At 37.7% G+C, this 22,346-nt stretch overlaps 1 protein-coding gene across 2 annotated transcripts; it reads right to left on the reverse strand.

Annotated features, from left to right (window-relative positions):
• Positions 1–1,492: 1,492 nt before the first annotated feature.
• Positions 1,493–22,309, reverse strand: LOC139974705 (UDP-sugar transporter protein SLC35A5-like). Of its 2 annotated transcripts, none has more exons than XM_071982036.1 (7): positions 22,119–22,309; positions 19,298–19,424; positions 17,929–18,027; positions 14,891–15,024; positions 11,887–11,954; positions 8,298–9,042; positions 1,493–4,818 (listed from the first exon to the last, which is right to left on the reverse strand). In XM_071982036.1, the coding sequence occupies exons 2-7, from the start codon at positions 19,416–19,418 to the stop codon at positions 4,744–4,746; spliced, it is 1,242 nt and encodes a 413-aa protein (XP_071838137.1). In that variant the 5' UTR covers positions 19,419–19,424; positions 22,119–22,309; the 3' UTR covers positions 1,493–4,743. The 2 variants fall into 2 exon arrangements, with proteins under 2 accessions (XP_071838137.1, XP_071838138.1); XM_071982037.1 differs by lacking the exon at positions 22,119–22,309 and adding an exon at positions 21,852–22,095.
• Between the last annotated feature and the right edge of the window lie 37 nt (positions 22,310–22,346).

The following is a 22,346-nucleotide window of genomic DNA, read 5'->3' on the forward strand; positions in this document are numbered from 1 at the left end:
GCGACTGGACTATATAATCCTGCAAAACAAACCTTTATGTCAGTCTCAATTACAATTCAAGGTCTCAATGGGAAAACATAAGACTTACATGGACTCAAATGACATGTTTGCAATCCGTTAGATTCTCAAAGGAGATGTGTCTTGAGTAACATGAAGGGATCTGTTGTTTATCTGAAGTTAACAGAACATGCTTTTGGTTGAATGATCACAATGGATAAAACAATGGATCATCATTAACATTAAGGCCTGTGTTGAGGAACCGACGTCATCAGCAATTTGGCCTTGAAGGAACATTCCAGCGATATTTTACAGGTGAATATCTTGAAAATCTCTGTAGCTATATTAACAGCACTCAAAACTACTATTTCTTGAAAAATATCAAGATTGAAATTCTACCCAAAGTTATGATTTAATTGTAATCTCTCTTCTTGAGACGATTTTGTTTCCTTCATACCCATGACAAGGCCTGCAGAGAGAGGACAGGGTTGGGGTGGGGGGGGGGGGGGGTATTTTACTCACTCAAAATATGGGCTAGTAAAATCACTGATATTTGTAGTTGTATGGGCAGGGTGAGGATTAAGTTCTATACTTTTCGGACTTAGGTATGACCTTGTACTCGTATGGAAGTGTCACAGATGGATATATGGGTTTACAAATATGACGTGAGGCCCTGGAGTCGTGGAAGGTGACTCCCGTTGTTTGAAGGGATTCCCGAAAAACAAAGATCGTGCGGTTAAAGGCATTGAAGACTCGCCCCAAACCGCTTGCCGCCCTCTGAAAAAGTTAACTTTCCGTTGCTTGCAAGTAAAGTTATTTTCTTGTCGCTACAAAATGCAGACAGTAATGGAACGTGGTACCTTGTTATCTTTTATCTAGACCTGAGATGCCCATCGCTGCTATGTACACTTGTGGGTATTGACCGTAGCTGCATGTATTGACTGTACACTAGTGTCTAATTACCGACGGTAGCAAGCTGTGTGTGTATTTTCTGGGATCGATGTCTAACGCTTCTGTTACACCTAATTCGAAACTAGGTTAGATTACCGGCATCAGACTTTTCTTTGTGCGCGAGTCTTCAATGCCTTTAAGGCATATTTTGACTATAAATTATTGTGTGAGGTTGAGAGGTATGAGGTAAGGGTTGTCACACCAGCTGCATCCTGTACTCGGAAGGGTGGTCAAATTCTTCCCGACTGAATGCAAACAACCCCTCCCCCATGTGGATTGAATGCAAACAACCCCTCCCCCATGTGGATTGAATGCAAACAACCCCTCCCCCATGTGGATTTACTTGCATACTTACAGTATGTCAGGCTTAGTAGAGGATTGTTATAACAAACAGCAAATTTAAGCAGCTTATGTGCTTTTGGCACTCATCGACTAACCAGTTTTACACAAAATTATACTGCAAATGGCAACACGAAGCCACACTATTTGTTTATGGTGGCAACAAATGAACACTGATGGGGCAAGTTAAAACAATAGGAGGGGGGAGACAGAAAATAAACACACATACACAGCAAACACCCTGCATTTACAATTGTATATTTGCAAGGAGTAAACAAAGTTTCTACTCCCATAAAGTAAAGATATATCTATTTGTCTTGTGTATTAACAGAGACAATAACAAAGTCAATAAATTAGTTGATTTATATTCTTCATTTTGAAAAGACATTAATGCCCTACTAAAATGCACTAGTCTTACTCTACATTTATCGAGTAGTGCTCAGAGGTAGCTACAGGGAGGGGGCCAGTGAGTCCCGGCACCCACTTTGGATAAACTACAGGGAGGGGGGCCAGTGAGTCCCTGCACCAACTTTGGATAAACTACAGGGAGGGGGCCAGTGAGTCCCGGCACCCACTTTGGATAAACTACAGGGAGGGGGCCAGTGAGTCCCGGCACCCACTTTGGATATATTTGTTTTTTGCACTAAACGTTAGCCGTAAACATAAATATGATCAGAACAAAATACATAGTGGCAAAATTTTAGCCGTTCTTGTAGATGTGTTTTATCAGCAGCTCTTCTGCTAATTTTGGTATCTGCTGATTATTGCCTCCACTCCGCCCACCCCCACGGAACCCCCCACCCCCCCATTGTTACCCTTGTGAAACTATATATCATCATTTCATATATCATGGACTTAAAAGCAATTTCGCTGCATTACCCAGCCATAAAGAAAATGCTCTTTCGTAGAATTACATTGCTTGGAAACGTTTTCTAATGCTAAATGGTGGACGGCAATGTCATCTCTACATTTTGTGATGGCTTCACCAACTGTGTTACATTCACTTGCAATCATCATTTCTTGAAGCAAAAACATCATTGTCTTTAATAATTGGCAACAACAAACTGCATGATATCCTCAAAATATATGAACTCTAACAGCCCACATTCTTATATAAACAATATAATATTTCCACAAATAAAAATGGAATACAACAATGTTTGTTTGTCAGTTTTCATACAACCACATTTACGTACTACTTACTACAAACAGTTGGAGAAGATACCAACTTCATTGTTCATGCACTAATAAACAAACCATACTTTGACAAAACTGTCTTTATGGTTAACCATAACCAACTACAAACTAATAATGAAATGAACTACATTAGGACACTTACAGTATGCCTAACAAAACTCTTACAAAATGTATTATTATTATTACTCGTTGCATTACTCGTTGGTGAGGGAACATTCAAAAATCCATTAACCTTAAATATGACATGGTGATAAACCTTCACCACAGTTAGAGTTAAGCTGTTAACTTGTATCTCACACTTCTTACAATACTTACTCATGAAAGTCAATTACATCATAAGTGTTCTAAACAGTTTTTTCTTTCCCTGTTTTTCCAGAGTGTGTGGAACCACGCAAACTGATTAACCATGGACATTTTAACTAGAATGTATAAAGCCTACTGGTCATCGTTGGTCTAATCAATAGACAAATGTTCTTCCAATATATATTTTTTACTGTGTGATCTAATGAGCGAAGCAATCAACATCTTATGTCATTAAATTATGTGTAAAAGTAAAAGGGCCTGACGTTCGATCCTAGCAAGATCTTCTTCAGAGGCTGAATAACAAGTTACAGTAACTTGTAAAGTAGAGTAAAAGTAAACTTATTAAGGAAAGTAAAAACTGATAAAATAAAATTTTGTTATATGTGTGAACATGTTTTTTAAAATCAAACCCATGTTGTTTTATAGTCTGACTACTTTCTCTGTTTCCAAGTATCTTGACTGGTAATACCTTGCATTTGCAAATAAACTTGGATTCAAATACGAAGTACGGAGAGGATATTGGGGGAGTGAGAGGTGGGGAGTTTATGATCTTATTTACAGAGAAAGTGACACATGATATGTTTGCTGAGCTATCAGGTTTAAAAGGCATTTAAAAACTTTCAATTTTTTAATTCTGTTGAGTTTCATTGTAGTTTAAAATCCACCACTGGGAAGGCATCTTGTACTGGTTACATCAAACTAGTGATACAGCTTGGAGGACATCTAAACACTAGTAAGGTTATATTGCATTCCTAAAAATGTAATGTAATGTTTTTGTAGTTGGAAATCTTATGCCAAAAGGTACAATTTTTGGTGGACTAAGGGAACAGATTAAGAATCCAAGGTAATTCCTTTAACATCAGAATTTAAAATATTCAACAAACAATTCAGCAAATCCACTCAAGTTTGACTTTGCAATGTTCATTACAAACTTTTTTCTATTATGATTCATAATTTCACAAGTAGTCAGCCTCAAAAGCCCTTCTTCAGCTCTGGGTTTGTTGATATGTAAATGTGTATAGCAGGCTAAGCCTGTTAGGTAAATTGCATTCGGTGAACACTAAATATTGGAGTTTGTTAGGAAGAGTCACAGCCCTTTTTAATCATCTGTCATAATATTAATTAACACAAAAAATGAATTACCCAAATAGATCCTGTTTTTATTGCAGTTTGATAGTGAATGTAAATACAAAGAGCTGGTTTAACTGTTTATTTGTCCTTTCATTTATCTAAAATGTAAATCTACTGGCCCAGTTCCCTCTGTGATAACTTTGTTAATAGAAGGTCACAATAACCACACATACAAGCTCAAACACACAGCAACAAGCACATGCAAGTTGCAAAATATGAACCTCCAGTTTGAAAAAGCCTCTAATTTGTGATTAGTACTTATCATGCAGTACAGTAGGCATCGACAGCTCTGATCTTTTCAATGATCAGTAACCCTGGTTTTAGGTGTTTCTTTGTTCAAATGATCTTGACTTGCACATATCATCCTCCGATCCTGCCAATAACCCTCCTCCATCTTCCTGGATCAGCACATATCATCCTCCGATCCTGCACATAACCCTCCTCCATCTTCCTGGATCAGTATATGTCATCCTCCGATCCTGCCAATAACCCTCCTCCATCTTCCTGGATCAGCACATATCATCCTCCGATCCTGCCAATAACCCTCCTCCATCTTCCTGGATCAGCACATATCATCCTCCGATCCTGCCAATAACCCTCCTCCATCTTCCTGGATCAGTATATGTCATCCTCCGATCCTGCACATAACCCTCCTCCATCTTCCTGGATCAGTATATGTCATCCTCCGATCCTGCCAATAACCCTCCTCCATCTTCCTGGATCAGCACATATCATCCTCCGATCCTGCCAATAACCCTCCTCCATCTTCCTGGATCAGCACGTCATCCTCCGATCCTGCCAATAACCCTCCTCCATCTTCCTGGATCAGCACATATCATCCTCCGATCCTGCGGATAACCTTCCTCCATCTTCCTGAATCAGCATTCTTTGTGATGATGCCTACAGAAATTCAAAGCAAAATATATTACTTAAACTAAATTCGCTTTCATAGAGCTGAAATTTGAGTCCGAAATGTTGAAATAGAACTTGTAGGTCCCATTCTACTATGAAGCTTTTGTGCTCCTTAAAATTAATTTGTTATTTCCATGTATTACACATATAGAGAAAATATGAGTGTGATGAGATTAAAACATTTTATCAAAATAAGAAATGGATCATGTGTGATTGAATGGCTCTTTGAGATGATCAAAAATGAAGATTATGCTAATTAGCTATTGAAGAGTTCTTTTAATGATGGAAGTTGATTGGGTATTATTATCACTGCATCACTCAAAGCTACCATTTCCTGGTTGAACTTCTCATTCCAGAAATTTAGTACTAGCAAGAAAGAATGGTGAAATTGACGAATGTATCCTGCTACAGAAATGAACAACCACACTCAGTAAAGCACTGTCCTTGCCAGTGTAACTCTCACTAAATATTAACATAACAATGAATGGCATAGGGTTGATTATTCTATCTCTTCTTCACTTTAGCCCTTTACAAAGATTATACAAAACATCAAATGTTTAATTTAGTTTGTTTGCATTTCTTCAATTTGAATTTAACTGCATGAACTTTCAAATTCCCCACACAACCCTACGATTTCATTCAAAGAAAAAAGCCCTGAGACAGACTTTGCTGATCTGGGCATGATGGGCAATCGAGCCCTTCACAGTGAATAAAGACGAGAAAAGCTTAATGGGTCAGAGACCATTTAGCTTACAGTATCTCCCAGTTACATTAATGCAAACTTAATTTGTTGAAGTACTTTCAATTGACCACTCAGCTGTTAAACAGGTTCCCTCAGACGGCAGGAACCATACACCTGGAACAGGAAATCCTCCAGATTTACACCTGGTAGCTAAAAAACTCAATTTTGGGACTTTGGAAAAGTCTGATCACCTTTTTTTGATCTGTTGGTTCTTTACATATTTTACAGCTCTAGTTGAAGAACACTTTGATGAAAACACGTGGTATCTCAACCCATCAGAAGTGAGGGTAACCAGCAACTCTGGTCACCTAACTTTCAAATGTTCTCAGGAATTGTCAAATAAATGGATACTTCTTGTGTTCAATTTTGCAGGTTGGCAGGTACATGCTTACAATCAAAACCCAACACTCTTATCCGCCATGTCTATTATATACTCATTTCTCACAAATATAGGTCATCATTGGTGACACATTGGTGACACCCAGATTGTAACATGGTATATATTTCCTGGAATGCATTCTCTGACCATTTCAAATTATTTCCAGTCATTGGAGGGGTGGGGATGGGGATGAACATTCATTTCTTGTTGAAATTTGAGCTTGGCTACTGCTGTAACATATTTGGGGGGTGATTCTGATCATTTTCAAAACATCTAACGAATGGCTGGTTGTGGAAGGTAACAGTTTTTCTGGGCACTAATGACATTGGTATAAAGTGGAGAATCCCTGGGCCCCAGAGCCTTAACCAAAAACCAGTGCACAAAACACATTGCCTTCAAAAGTGACCGGTTTAATATCAAGAAGATGTGGAAACCAAATCTCATTGTGCTAGTGAGGTTTGGCAATTGCTCTCTTTGCTTAATTTAAGGGCCCCATCTAACCCTTGGCCAACTGGCCATCAAGGTAACCACTATGCTGATGGCCGAAGATAGGTATGTTATTCACCATGTGAGTGGGGTGGGGGTTAGTCAATCCACACCATGTGAGTGGGGAGGGGTTAGTCAACCCACACCATGGGAGTGGGTAAGTAAACCCACACCATGGGAGTGGGTTAGTCAATCTACACCATGGGAGTGGGGAGGGGGTTAGTCATCCATACCATGGGAGTGGTGAGGGGGTTTGTCAACCCACACCATGGGAGTGAGGTGAGGGTTAGTAAACCCACACCATGGCAGTGGGGAGGGGGGTTAGTCAACCCACACCATGGGAGTGGGGAGGGGGTTAGTCAATCTACACCATGTGAGTGGGGAGGGGTTAGTCAACCCACACCATGGGAGTGAGGAGGGGGTAAGTAAACCCACACCATGGGAGTGGTGAGGGGGTTAGTCAACCCACACCATGGGAGTGGGGAGGGGGTTAGTAAACCCACACCATTTGAGTGGTGAGGGGATAAGTCAACCCACACCATGGGAGTGAGGAGGGGGTTGTCAACCCACACCATTGGAGTGGTGAGGGGGTTAGTCAACCCACACCATGGGAGTGAGGAGGGGGTTAGTCAACCCACACCATGAAAGTGGGGAGGGTGTTAGTCAATCCACACCATGTGAGTGGGGAGGGGGTTAGTCAATCCACACCACTGGAGTGGGGAGGGGGTTAGCCAATCCACACCATGTGAGTGGGGAGGGGCTTAGTCAACCCACACCATGGCAGTGGGGAGGGGGGTTAGTCAACCCACACCATGGGAGTGGTGAGGGGGTTAGTCAACCACACCATGGGAAAGAGGTGGGAGTTAGTCAACCCACACCATGGGAGTGGTGAGGGGGTTAGTCAACCCACACCATGGGAGTGGTGAGGGGGTTAGTCAACCCACACCATGGGAGTGGGTTAGTCAACCCACACCATGGGAGTGGGGAGGTGGTTAGTCAATCCACACCATGTACTAAGTGAATTTGACCAAACTGTTCACCAAAAGAAAACCGTACCATTGGAGAATTCACAGATTAATTGTCACTTTAATTTTGGTGTTATCATGCTTAAAAGGTTTCAGATCTCTACCAATTTCAATAGGATTCTTGCACTAACCAATCTGGATCTACACACCAAGTATGAAGTTCAAGAAAGATGTACTTCTTGTGTTCTTGTACAGTATTTACAAGATTTCCACACTTTCACTTAAATATTGACGGCAAATAACCTTTGACTTTCCCTTGACCTTTGACTAGTTTCAATAGGGTTTTTGTACTCAACAAGTTGGATCTGCATACTATGTATGAAGTTCAACAAAGATGTTAATACGGTGTTCTCAAAGTTTTCAGACTTTAACGTCTGTTGACCCCAAATGACCATTGAACTTCACAGAAAACAATAGGCTTCTTGTACTCAATGAGACGGATCTACATACCAAGCATGATGTTAATCAACCATTAACTTTTAGAGTTACCATGTTTATAAGTAGGTGTCACATACATACACACACACGCCATCAAGCCTCATAGATAAGAATTTGCATTTTCCTGCCAGTAGACATAAAGAACATAAGGACATGATGAATCTGGTAACAATGGTCAGCATGATTACCATACCTACTGTAACCCTGTATTACTGCTATTATTATCAGCAAATCTTATTGGTCTGTTCCCATGGGCCTGATGAAACTGATGTACAGGTTTGCTATTATTCAAGGAAATGCCACTGGAGACTTCAATTTAACCATTAGATTTTGTAAGCACCTGCATTTCTTAGCAAGAAGGTAAACTTGTAAGATTCTAGGCCTGGCGGCTACTCACAGATGTTCTTCGCCCAGAGATGTTCTCCAGTTGATAGTTCTCTACCCTTTCTACGGATTCCTTTTTGGCATTGTGGTAGATGAATATGGCCAAGAGCACAATCGGAGCTTGAAGAAAAAAATGTATACTTGGCTGGAAATTGGTGAATATAATTGAGGCAGAGATGACGAAGACGGTGTTGAGCTGCGAACACATGATGTGGAACATGTTGTCACGGTACTTGAGAACCAACGATATTGTCAGACCCAAGGCGGCATTGTCGAATATCAAGAGGAACGCATACCAGTTAAAGCCATGAAAGAGGCCACACGAGATTACTTTATTTCGGTAATCTGTCCTGATCATTAAAATTAAACAATTGAAGATTACTCCAAATAAATATAGCCTACTGTTCTGTATGTATATACTCTCTTCAAAGGCATCACCTTGTTTGAAAATTTTCTCATTGTAAACGTTCGCTGACGACGCAATGAAACATTGTGCAAGGATGAGGAAAAAGCCGTAAAAGTCCTCAATTGTGACTTCATGATTGGAACAGTCCCTCTCTGAGGTGGTGTCCGTTTCAACGACAGGAGATATGTAGCAGATGCCATCCTCTTGATAATCTGCTTGCAAGCTGGCTAATTCAGTAGACCTTTTAACAGAATCTTTGGCAGTACACTTTGAAAAATGTTCCTTAGACAATGACACAATGGAAAGAAATAGAATGAAAAGAACGGCCCATTGTATTCTGGAAAATCTGTGCCTGTGAAGAAAAATGAGAAATATGGTATTCTAAAAACAGGAGGTACTGAAAGATTGCATTTTGTGTTAAGTTTGCTAGTCGTAATACCGTAACTGACATTACAAAAAAAGACCAGATATCTTGCTGGAAATTCTGTTTTATTTACGTTTCATTTACTCCAACAATATCTCAACAGATATGATGAAATTATGAATAAGGTTTACAAATGGGAAACATTACATTTGTGGGACACAAATATTTTGATATCCATAAAAACATTTTATAACTTCTAATTTAGAGTTGTTAAATGGTTGTAACCAAACGAGATATGTTAGTAACTTTGACTAATGTCAGCTTATGTGTCAACATGACATAAAATAAATGAGGTTTTCTGTAACAATCTTTACCGGAATTATCAGGATGCTTATTATTTATGAAAGTATTTGCACTCCCTATTAGAAAATGGAACAATCTTCTTGCATTTCTCTCACCCACTCCCTCCAATTAAATCATTAACTAAAGCCATTTAGTTTAAAATGTTGAGTAAAAGAGTTTAGACTGTGGGAGATCTCTTTAATACTTTAGGTCATTTAACTTTGATTTGGGTAAATGGAGAAAATGTGATTGTCTGTCAAACACCTGTGAGGTCAACTACTACAACAAATGCATTAAACCTGACAAATGGCAAAAGACACTTTGAAATGTAAGGTGATTGATTTTAACAGATTAAAATTAAGCAAATTACAGTTTAATAAAACCTTCAGAAGACAAGGTTATGAACTACAAGATTTAGTATTACTGGAAATGAAGATGTCATTCACTGTAGATTCTGATTGGTTAATTATTTGTTTCAGTATAATTTACCAGATTACACTTGATATAGGGACACAACTCTGGCTTTGTCCCAGGCTGGCATCAGAGGCTGGCTATGCACCTGCTACAAAAGCTGGCAATAATTGGAAATATTGGCAGGTGGAAGGGAATGAGAGAGCTTCTAGTTTACAATGTTGTGTTAAAAACTAACAACACTCCTACCAAACTACCAACTAGTACTCAAATTAAGATGAAACTGATCTTTCAAGACACTTTCCAAAATGTGTTCACCAAGAGGATGTTAAATAGTGAGTAACTACAGATTGATTAAAGTGTAAATCATTTGACTGTTGCATGTCAGTGTGATCAAATGCAAGATGCAAAACAGAACGACGCTAATAATGGAGACACACATCCATCCACCATTTTGAGCTCATATGATAGATATCTTTGAGAAAAATGACATCTAAATATTGCTCTGTTTGGAAAATATCTAAGATTAAAAGTCATGTCTGAGAGCTGTCATTGTTTAAATCTGTGATTTCATAGAGGCACAAGGATCTGACAAATTGTACTCTCTCTGTTTTTCTTTTCATAGTTTCAAGTTGAATGCTAAGTGTTCACACTGTCACAAATGCCATCATACAGTAGGTCATATTCAGTGATTCAATACTTTTAGATTTAACATTTGCAGAACCAATCTCCATGACAGAAAATAAATATACATGTGGCTCCATGATGTCATAGATTAACTTGATCAAGTCTTCTGCCTTGTGAGTGAACCAATCATTGTTATGAGATCCTATTATCATGTTATACAGATCAATCCCAAATGCCACTTTAAAGCAATGTGGTTTTCTTGTTGTAAGTTAGTTCTTACATATAGCACCAAAGTTGGACCAGTCATCTTGGTAGATCTGGTTTCTCATGTTTTGGAAACTTGTCATTTAATAAAACTTGGTTTATACTAGAGTGTACTGTTTAACTTATCTACAGAAGGTTACGCAGATTGTATTAATATGCAGAGTGTCTTATAGTGAGCTGGGTGTTAATTTCAAATTGTATACAGGGATTACACATGTGTTTAATACTTGTGAGGATTGCATAAGACTTACTTGGAAGATTAATTACTAGCTAAAACAGGTAGGAATAAGAAGAGAAACTTTCTAGTATTTTAACATAACAGTATGAAAGCCAGAACCATTACATATAGCAACCATGCATGTGAGGTCAGGGTTACTGTCCAGCAAACTCTACTTATTGAACATAACAGTATGAAAGCCAGTACCATTACATATAGCAACCATGCATGTGAGGTCAGGGTTACTGTCCAGCAAACTCTATCTAAGTCATCTTCTTTCTATCTGAAATCCTGCTGAAGTTTGGAACATCTGACTTGCATGTGTGAACTTTCCTGAGAGTCACAGTATTCCCAATCAAGTTTTAATCATAAACACCTGCCACATCATGATAGCCACATATTGTCTCTGTATTCAGAACAGGAAATAATTTTATGTTCAAATTTATAGTTTCAGTTTTCAAGGCTCTGAAGTTAGCCTCTTTTAAAATGCTACGGTTTCTGTGTACAAAACTGGTATACATCTTTGTACTTTTAATGCAATTTATTTCATCCATTTTGCTTAGTTCTTGGAACATAATTCAACTACTAACTTCAAACTTGGGCAAAGTTTCTGCTAGGTGGAACATGTTCATATAATTCAACTGCTAACTTCTCAGCTAATATTCCAGTTCAGAAAAATGGATGAAAAATCTTTGGAAATTAAAAGAATGTTGGGGTGGGGTAACACATATTTTAAGAACTTAACAGGTTCTTTAAGCTCTTGCAATATGGGGGGGGGGGGGGGGTTACCACAATATTCTTTATTTTAATGAATCCAAATCAGAGTCTCAGTAAAATTGAGTAAGATTGGTAGAAATCACACTATGAAATGGACAAACAAAACACCGGTAGTAGGTGTACAAGTGATATTGCAGAGCAAGGTAATTTGTAAAATATAAAACAATGAACTGTAAAACAAATACGATACTTACTTCAAGATAATTCGAAATAATATAGATGTTGAAATGATGACAAAATTGTTAAACAGAACCACCATAGCCTGAAAATATGAAACAAAAAGAGAGAGTGGTATGACAGGTATTGCTACAAAGTTTAGTTTAGAGTGTGTGGTGTAAGAGTGTGTGGTGTAAGAGTGTGTGGTGTTAAGTGTGTGGTGTTAAGTGTGTGGTGTTAAGTTTAGAGTGTGTGGTGTTAAGTGGTGATAAGTGTGTAGTATTAAGTGTGTGGTGTTAAGTGGTGTTAAGTTTAGAGTGTGTGGTGTTAAGTGTGTGGTGTTAAGTGTGTGGTGTTAAGTTTAGAGTGTGTGGTGTTAAGTTTAGAGTGTGTGGTGTTAAGTGTGTGGTGTTAAGTGTATGGTGTTAAGTTTAGAGTGTGTGGTGTTAAGTGTGTGGTGTTAAGTTTAGAGTGTGTGGTGTTAAGTTTAGAGTGTGTGGTGGTTGATCAATGTTGATCACAACATGTTTATCTTCTAAGACTAATGCCACCGTTCTTGTCTAATCCTTGACAGCCCCAGAAGTAGTCATCATTGGATCTGTTTGATGGATGATACATAACCCCTCAAACCTTGCCAATCTAACTAGCTTACAAAAGATGGTATCATTTTAGAACTGCACACCCATTCACTCATTTTCTTTTCTTTTTTTGTCTCCATGGGTCTGATCAATTTGGCTTGAATCTTTGGCTTAAAAGTTTTGGTTTGAAATTTTGTAAAGTCTGAGAGAAGCATCACTACCACACAGTACAGTATACCTCAATAACTGGTCATGATCTGCGACTTAGTATCTTTCCACGAGAAAACCTTTACTAATTTTGAAAACAATACCAACAAAGATAATGCAACTTACACTTTTTACTTGGCTTTTAAGTTAGTTTAAATTTATTAGCTTATTACCAATACAACAGGAAAGGATATATATATTAGTGTTTACACGGGTCCAAAAATCGGGAACCGGGTACCCGAGAGCCGTTACCCGTCGGGTATCCGGGTACCCGGGAAAAAATTGTTTACCCTCGTGTATCACGATTTTCAAGAAATTACATATTAAATGCTATAATAAATTAATTGTATTCTCTACCGACAATGTTTTCATGTTCAAAAACGTATGTGAACGGTAAGGTATAAAACCTTCCTCAATAATTTCTATTTGCTTTTTTTTTTCTGTCATAAACTTGTTAATTACTTAATATAATTAACTTAACTATTAATTAGTAGTAGGATGGTGACTTCGAAGTTCGCCCACTTAAGACTTAAAACACCCCAAAACTAAATCTTCTGGTATAAATCATTTGAAAATATACTTCATATGGTGGGAGAATTTTGTTATAGTACGATACACGGCCAAACTTTCTTTCCTGCAAACTGTTTTCACGTTGTTTTCCAAGAAGATTCTTCGTGATTGTGGAACTGGTATTTCTTGCTAGAGTATTGCGAATTTCGGCCACGCAACCTACAGTGTGGCGCTGGTAAAAATTGGTGGCGCTGTTGCTCTTTCAGTAATTATAACAGACTTCATAGATCTTCGTCATTTTATTGACAAATATGTAAGTAATTTCTTGCACACACGGGTCATTTTGGAGAGAAAATAACTGTAGCTTCGTACTTTTTGGTGAAATTTGGCTCTTCCTGTAGGTTTTCATGGTGAAAATCGTGTATTTCTTAGGGTGCCCGAACTTCGCAGTATGGCGAACTTCGCAATACTGACTATACTGTTGTTAACATCGCACTGCCGCCGCTGCTTATGCTTGCTCTCCACGTCTATTGGGTCAGACCATAAAATATCCCTTTACTTTAGCTCAGTTGTTACTATCTATTATGCAGGCCCAGGGTTCGCATTAGCCGCGAGATTACGCGATTCTCGCAATCTCGTATAGTAAAACGCCACTTGCGATTATTATTTTTTCGTTATCCCGTCTATAATCCATAAACATGTCGTAAAATTCCTTGTCAGCCTTTCCTTCTATGAAATAAACGAATGAATAAATAATAATTTCTTCCACATGATAGCCTAACACCACACTAAATCAATGCATGAAAAATCTAGCAAAGCCTAACCATCTGTTTATTCGCTGAAATTGTGACGCAGTTATAAGATATCCATGGAACACATTCATTATTGCTGTTACGTTCGACCACATGGTTGCCTAACACCACACTAAGTCAACGGGGTAATCTAGCATAGCCATTTGTTTATTAGCTGAAATTTTGACGCAGTTATAAGATATCCATGGAATACTCTCGTTATTGCTGTTATCTTCAACCACATGGTAGCCTAACACCACACTAAGTCAACGGGAAATCTGCCTAACCACCGGTTTGCATTTTTTTTTTAAATCACACTTTGCGTAGGATTCAAATATAAATTAGGAACCGGGTAGTATTGCGTCGGGCGGGTACCTTCGTTATTGCTGTTATCTTCGACCACATATTTTAGCCTAACACCACACTAAGTCAATGGGAAATCTGCCTAACCGTAGATTTGCAATTTTTTTTTTTTTTTAAATCACACTTTGCGTAGGATTCGGGTAATAAATTAGGAACCGGGTAGTATTGCGTCGGGCGGGTACCCGGATAACCCGTGCAAACACTAATATATATATAATAAATGTATATGCCAGCACAATTGGAATGATGACGACTGTATCACCATGGTGATGATGTGATAGGACAGACCTCCCACCAGTAACAGAAAAAAGAAAAGAAGTTAAAGGGATATTCTAATGGCATCAACTGATGAAAACTAGATAGCACTGGAGACAATCAAATAAAAATTAATAGTACTAGTACCAACTAAATAGCACAGGGAACAATAAAATAGATAGTACTGGTACCAACTAGATAGCACAGGGAACAATAAAATAAATAGTACTAGTACCAACTAGATAGCACAGGGAACAATAAAACAGATAGTACTAGTACCAACTACAGTAGAGAGCACAGGAAACAAATTTTCCAAACAAAGAGAGAATCTTACTCACTGTCTCAAATGAAGCCACCACGTAAAATGTCATCAAGTTGTCCACAAAGTAGAGGAAACCTGGAATACTCCAAGGCCATAGTATAATTAAATCTTCGCAAGAAAATGATTGAAAATACTGTTTTATGTTATTTTCTGAAATGAAAGAAAAACAAAGAGATCCTTGGTTAGTCGTGTCAGTTGTCATCGTTTAAGCAGCAGCAAACTCAGCATTGTAATCTGTTTCCTGATCTAGTTCTTACATACAATTCTACAAAATATGTAAATAACAAATATTATATCAAAGACAAAGAGAGAACAATACATGGGGTATATAGTCTAAGATGATTTCCAGTAGTCAAAAGACTGGCTTTGAAGGAGAACACATAAGAACTGTTAGGGAAGGCCAGTGCCAGTATTACAGATATAAAGATGAAATCTTAACCCCAAAGCCAACAGGGTTAGCGATTCCTTCTCACCTCTTTAAATGAGACTATTTAATGCAATACTAATGACTAGGTGGTCAAGACATGATCATTGCTGACTAATTAACATGATCATCTGTAAGGTTCTTTAGACTTAAGTAGGACATTCATGCAAGTTTTAGGTATGGAGATATCATGTTTAAAATGTTTTAAAATTTGGCCCCTGTTGACCTCGAACGACATTGAAGCTCTGTGGGAAACTAATAACTATACTACAGAGGACATGCATATTAACTATGAAGTTCATTCAAGCTTTGCTTTTGCAGTTGTTTTAAAGTGTTTCAAAGATTGACCTATGTTGACTGCAAATGACCTTTCACATCCAACAATTCCAATAGGATGCTTGACCTTGAGAGATTTAACTATGAAGTATGAAGTTCATCCTAGCTTTAGTTTGGAGATACTCACTGAGGTCTATCTAGATACAGTACCAAGTATGAAATTATGTTAACATACCAAGGATATCAAATGCATACCAAGGACATCAAACAGGACATCAACATCAAACATATTAACATATCAAGGATACCAAATGAATACACACAGATACAAACACACATGCTATCAGCATGGCATAGATCCCCTTTGCCTTCAGCAAGGAATAAAATATAATGATGATTGGTTTGCAACTGACTTTGCTAATTAATATGAGTTTTAAGTATTTATTCATAATCAACATTGGATATAATATCTAGCTGTGGAATTAAGCATAAAAGATAGATTTTATGACTGGTATACCGTAACCACTAGATTTTATAAGTGTATGCTTGAAGAACCACTGCTGCAATGAAGACCACACTACGTTACAAGCATTTCATTAAATTCTCTTCAGACAGCTAACTTGCCTCTACCAGGCAATAATGAAATCTAGCCAATGATGCAGAAACAACTTCTATTGAAGGAGGAAATCAATGCTACAAAAAAGATATACAGTAGTTGTACAGTTTATCATGATGCAGGTACTGCCATACTGTACAACCAAGCTTGTAGTATAATTCACACAATTTCTATGCATGCACAGAAAAGCTCAAGAATACACCATTAGCATTAGCTTAAATGTGTTACATTATTACAATGACCAGAGAGGGAGGATGATGGGCCATATTAGTGTCCCTCCCTTCCATTAATCTTGCAGCAATGATTTTTACTAGTGCAAGGTGCAGCAATTTCAGATATAATGAAAACTTTCAGAAAGTCCCTGCGGTGTTGTTTGAAAAATTCAATGATTGAAATAATTCTCGAAAATGACAAGATGCACACTAATTGCAGCAGGCGTACTAAACTTTGCATGCATGGAACATTTGGGACAAATGTTGGTGCCAAATGGAATTATGCTGTTTAGCAGTTGATTCAATCTTTCCAGTCAAGAAGTGATCAATTAATGATTTCATTATAAAAGTATTGTAGCATGTGTTATTAGCAACACAAGAGAAAGGTGAGGGGGTGGGGTGGGTATACAAGAGAAAGGTGAGGGGGTGGGGTGGGGATACAAGAGAAAGGTGAGGGGGTGGGGTGAGTATACAAGAGAAAGGTGAGGGGTAGGGTGGGTATACAAGAGAAAGGTGAGGGGGTGGGGTGGGGATATTCTACAGAAAGTATAGACATAAAACCTTTACATTTTAAAGTATATATGTAAGGTTTTTTATTTTTATTATGGAAAGTTCTTTGAACCCCAATTTAGACAATAATGCTCTTTCAAGAACTGTTTTTAAACTTTCCTACTAGTTTTGTTCTGGAATAACATCATGCTATTCTGTTATATTCAAACTTGTTAACTACATACAAGTTTGATTCAGGCTATAACTGAAACCCACAAGTGATGTATTATAGAAACACAGCAAAACAAAATTGTGCAATAAAAGGTTTAAACATTCTCTTCTGTTAATAATTAACCACCCCCCCCCCCCCTTTTTCACAAGTTGACAGTTCAGTACAGCCTTGGTTGTAGAGTAAACATTTATTATCCTTTACACTATGTCTACATTGAAGAGGCACTCATATTGAGGCTGCAGCAGCAAATCAAACATAGTAAAGTAAACCAAGTTTGACATGTCTAGAACCTCACAGACACACACAAGCAAAACAAAGTTATACAATGAGCAGTTGAGGTGGAAGTTGAACAATCACAAATAAAAGAGCAAGATAAGAATTAAAGAGCAGTTGGTGAACAGTTCTACATGTCAAACAAGTTATCAGGCTTAACAAAAAAAACTGGTTGTGTTTGGTACAACTAAATATCTCTTGCTTTTAGCATTGCAAGAAACCACACACAGCTCCAAAGTGTTTTACTAGTCAATCTGAAAAATCTTAAAGGGTTGGGTCATGTGGTGAAACAGTTGCCAGGGTTACTCTGCTAACATCCATTTGAATCAATACTGAGCTCACACCTCTGTACAATGACTTGTCAAAATTTTAACTTAATGACTCCACTATTGTTAAAAGCTGGACATTAGCCAGTGAAAGTAGTGTGGGTCCAATTTGTAGGCCAGAGGGGAGGGGTCTTATTGGAGAGGTAAGACATTTTTAACATACATGTACTGTACATCATTTGAGTCCCAAATGATCCTTTCCTTACCTTTATAAATCTTGTTTATTGAGAACGTAGAACAGACTAGGAGTTTAAGAGCTTCAGAAAATACCACAACAGTTGCAGGTAAATAGTCAAACTGGTTACCTGATGATGAAAGATCAAATTAAAATATGTTTGACTCAGTCAATTCATCTCCAAGTTTGCTCAAATCAAACAGAATTGGACCTATGCATCTATCTATAGTAAAACCAAACAGCGAGATGCAGAAAAACCAACAGCAATTTTCGTCACAAAAAATAATAATGATCAAATAAATGAGGCTGTATTAAGTTGCGTAGAGAAGGACAAAAATATGCTTTTGTACAGAGTTAACCCAAGCATAACCCAAATCCTTCAAAACTGTGGTCCAAACAATGATCATTATTATCCCCAAACTTGTAAATGTCACCGACTTTAAAAGCAGTTTTATCAGTTAAGTTGTATTTGGTGATATTGTAATCACGTTGGATTCAATAAACAACTTGCAATAACACAACACATATTTTTGCACATTTCACTGAACATTATGTAATTTAAATAGTCTTTATTATAAAGCAATTAACCCCAAAACATATCATTTTCATCAAATAAAACCTACAGGTTTCAAATTACCATACTGTAGTGGCTGCTCATTGTAACGTATCCACCAAAATTGTCACAAAGGTGAACAGCTAATTTATGAAATAATCCATTCATGAATACTCAGCATCTTACTGTAAGGCCTTTGAAGTAGTGTTATCACCAGACATTTGCCCCCTCCCCACCCACCCACCCCCCCACTCCCCTTTGCAAAAGCCACTGTTTGACAGGTTTCTAATTCATGGGACAGTACAACATCCCACATGTAATGTTTCTACATGACACAATCTAAACTAAAGGACATTAATATTAGATTTACTATCCACCACCAGATTTCAATTTTCTTTCTTCCTTTGAAGCTGGCACTTTTATGCTAATACATGACAAAGCTTTCACAAATTTGATATGATGATATGTTTCCTCCAAATTATACTTGGTCAAGTCTCAGAATTTAATCTTTGTTTCAATGACATATATTTGAGTACAAACTCCAATGTTTCATTCAATAACAGTTTATTCTGACAACCAAAACTTGCCACATTTTGCTTTCACCATAGACTTTTGTAGACATATAAATTCACATGTAGTTTAGCCAGAAGACCATTTTTGAAGTTGATAAAAGTAAGTCACAAGGATTACAAACTACATTGGAGTTTCTTTTCTTCTCACTCTCTTTATGTTCAGTATTACGTAATAATGAGCAGCCATTTAACTACACTGAATTATAAAATCATTTTCATTTGCTCAGTTATCACTGGAGAAGTTCAAAAGACAGAAAGTAACAGAAACAACTCACTGTCATTTGATGATAGCTTGGTAAGAAGTATTCTGGATGATGCAAAAGCAACGAATGTCAAACCAAGTAAGACTGTCTTGACTTGAGATGAAAAGTCACTTTCAGCGCTAGCTGGCGCCATGGCAAGCTGGAAAACAAAACAGTTTGTATTATAAAAACCACCAACAGTAACAGGGATTCCTTGGTGCAAATAGTTTGCCATGTTAAAATAGTTTGCTGCCAAGTTTCTGCATCAGTGTATAAAGTTTACAAATAACATTTACACATTATAATTAAACATAACAAATTCTCCTGAAATCCAATCCCTGCTTGTTTCTGGATTGAATTGAATGAAAGTCATCCAAGGTCTGCAAGGTACTGTGGCTTCTGACCGGCATGTAACCAAGAGGTCAGTGGTTCCAATCCTGTTCTAGCCATGAACTTGTTTGCTCTTTTCCAAGTTTTACTGAAGCATTGCTGAATTAACCACATCTCCAGTTGCATGTTCTTTCTTCACAAAGATATTTAATTTTATAGGGTTTTAAAAACAATGGTGAAATGTTTGGAATGTCTCTTGGCATTTTCAGTGATCCCCAAGGTTTTGAACATTCAGTATATGTATTGTGTATCAAGTTCATTCAAGCTGTACTATGCAAGAGACACTTTGCGTTTTCATAATGGCCTCAAATGACATTGACCATAAAAAAAAAATAGGGTTCTTGTACTCACTAGGCTAGCTGAATCTATGTGGTTAAACCCCAACTATTAGGTTTGAAGCAATTCACAAATGTTTTCACACTTTGATATCTAATGAAAAATGCAACAGGTCTCTTGAATAATGATGAGGTGACTTGAGGCACAAATTATAAATGGTATGTTGTAGAACACTACAACTGAATGGTATCAGACCAGATGAGAGTTTTATAACTTTTAATTTTTGAGAATTGACCTTTTAAACAAGAGAGGGTCATTCATTAAAGTGACTGGACTATTTATTCTAATACAAACCTCAATGGTATAAAATAGCTTCCTAGTTTCAATGATTACAATAGGATTAACATTTAGACCTGCACAGAGGAGCCGATTTCATCATTTCTGAAGCCTTAAAGGAGAGTTCCAGAGTTTTTGCATATATTTAAAATGTGAATATCTTGAAAACCTCAAATGCTATAGAAACATTACTAGCATGCAAGTTTTTACTGGCACTGTAACACATCTCGAGAATTAACTTTTATCGAAAGCCAATCTTTAAGAAGGATCTAAATACAAATTATCAAATTCATCCAAGCTTTAACCTGTTAACAAGTTTTCAGAAATGGCTCCACCACACTAATTTCAATAGGCCTCTTGTGCTCAAGTATGGAGCAACACAAACCTGCACCTTTTGCATAATTATGTTTCATTGCAAGTATCACTAACATACCTGAACACATCCACAACTGAAAGCAAAAACCTCCAGGTAACATGGTACAAGCACTGTCATATGGACAAAACACAACTACATTTTGGAAGGCTATATTGTGAAACACATCTACCATGATGCCATCACATAGCACTCACTATTGTTTGCTCCTGTTGGAGTTCAAAATGAAGGATTTATCTTTACTTTGCAGATACACTGTACCCTCATTTATAACACTAGGAAATACTAACAAGACACTGATATAGAGATATGAACTAGCAGTGCACTTTTACCCCTTAAAGTGTCACATTGTCAGTGTCACATAATAGTGTCACATTGTCAGTGTCACATAATAGTCTGATCACATCTTGTATCTTGTCTGGCGAGTGGTCCTAGGTCTAATTTTGTTCACCCTTCAAACTATTTGTGTTTTGAGTTTGGAACATAATCAAACTGCCTTCATATGGAAGGTAACCATGGAGATTGCTTTGACAATAGTAAGGCAGGAATCTGAAAATCTGAGACAGAACATTGGGCTGATGAACAATCAGATCATTAATGTATGATGGAAATTTAACATTTGCACCACATCTCCCCAGTAATAGGTTCCTTGCTTGCATGATTTGAAGTGACGTTCTTGGTGTTTTGAATAGTTTGTGCACTCTTGCTATCTATTGCACGATTATTCCAGGTGAACAAACTTACGACCTTAAAAAAACTGAGACACCTTTGGTATATATACTAAGTTAAAGGGAGTGAAGACTCGCCACATCTGATGCCAGTAATCTGACGTACTGTAGTTTCGAATGAGGTGTAACAGAAGTGTTAGACACCACCATCGATCCCAGAAAATACCTACACAGCTTGCTACTGTTGTTAATGAGACACTAGTGTACAGACTACAGTCAATACATGCAACTAAGGTCAATACCCACAACACAGTGTACATAGCAGCCATGGACATCTCAGGTCCAGATAAAAAAACAATTCATTACTGTCTGCATTTTGTAGCGACAAGAAAAAACTTCACTAGCAAGCAACAGAAAGTTAACTTTTTCTGAGGGCGGCACGCGGTTTGGGGCGAGTCTTCAATGCCTTTAACCTAGGCCTAGCCTATTAGTAGCACTACTACCAAGTGCAGTAGCCCAGTCCATTGTATGGACTGTATGTTACCTGTTAGTCTATACAATTTTCAAACAAATGTTGGTAGTGGTTGCGGCTCGACCACCTGTCAAAAACTGACTCTGAAGTCAAAGTATATGAATTATGATACATATGGATTAGCTTGGGCCTAGCATACGAATACGAGTAACTGTTAGGTGAAATAACGTTACTTAGGCCATTCTATTTCTAGTCACTCTAGTTTCTAGTTACGTTAGGCCTTGGCTAGGCATCTTAGTTCTTACGTTAGGCTGAACCTAACGTTTATTATAGCTTTACCAACTTAGCGCATTCACTAACGAGAACAGTCAACCAACTACTTGATTTTCCTTTGCAACATAAGTTACAAAATGAAACCTGCAGATTTGCAGATCAAATTCAGATAGATTGATCTACTTTTGCTTGAATGAGGTTGCAACAGACAAAATCTGACTGCATATTTTGTGTATTGCTGTCTGCCACGGAAACAACATTAGCAAGGGTGCAGTTGACTAATAATTATATCGT

Source organism: Apostichopus japonicus, chromosome 10 (assembly GCF_037975245.1).
Source record: "Apostichopus japonicus isolate 1M-3 chromosome 10, ASM3797524v1, whole genome shotgun sequence".
Lineage (NCBI taxonomy): Eukaryota > Metazoa > Echinodermata > Holothuroidea > Aspidochirotida > Stichopodidae > Apostichopus > Apostichopus japonicus.

Excerpts from the sequence above, each read along its gene's own strand:
- LOC139974705 (XM_071982036.1), bottom strand. The coding sequence starts at position 19,418 with ATGGCGCCAGCTAGCGCTGAAAGTGACTTTTCATCTCAAGTCAAGACA. Across the intron at positions 15,025-17,928 it reads AATAAACAAGATTTATAAAG|AAAATAACATAAAACAGTAT; the intron begins GTAAGGAAAGGA and ends CTTTCATTTCAG. Across the intron at positions 4,819-8,297 it reads TCTCTGGGCGAAGAACATCT|GCATCATCACAAAGAATGCT; the intron begins GTGAGTAGCCGC and ends GAATTTCTGTAG.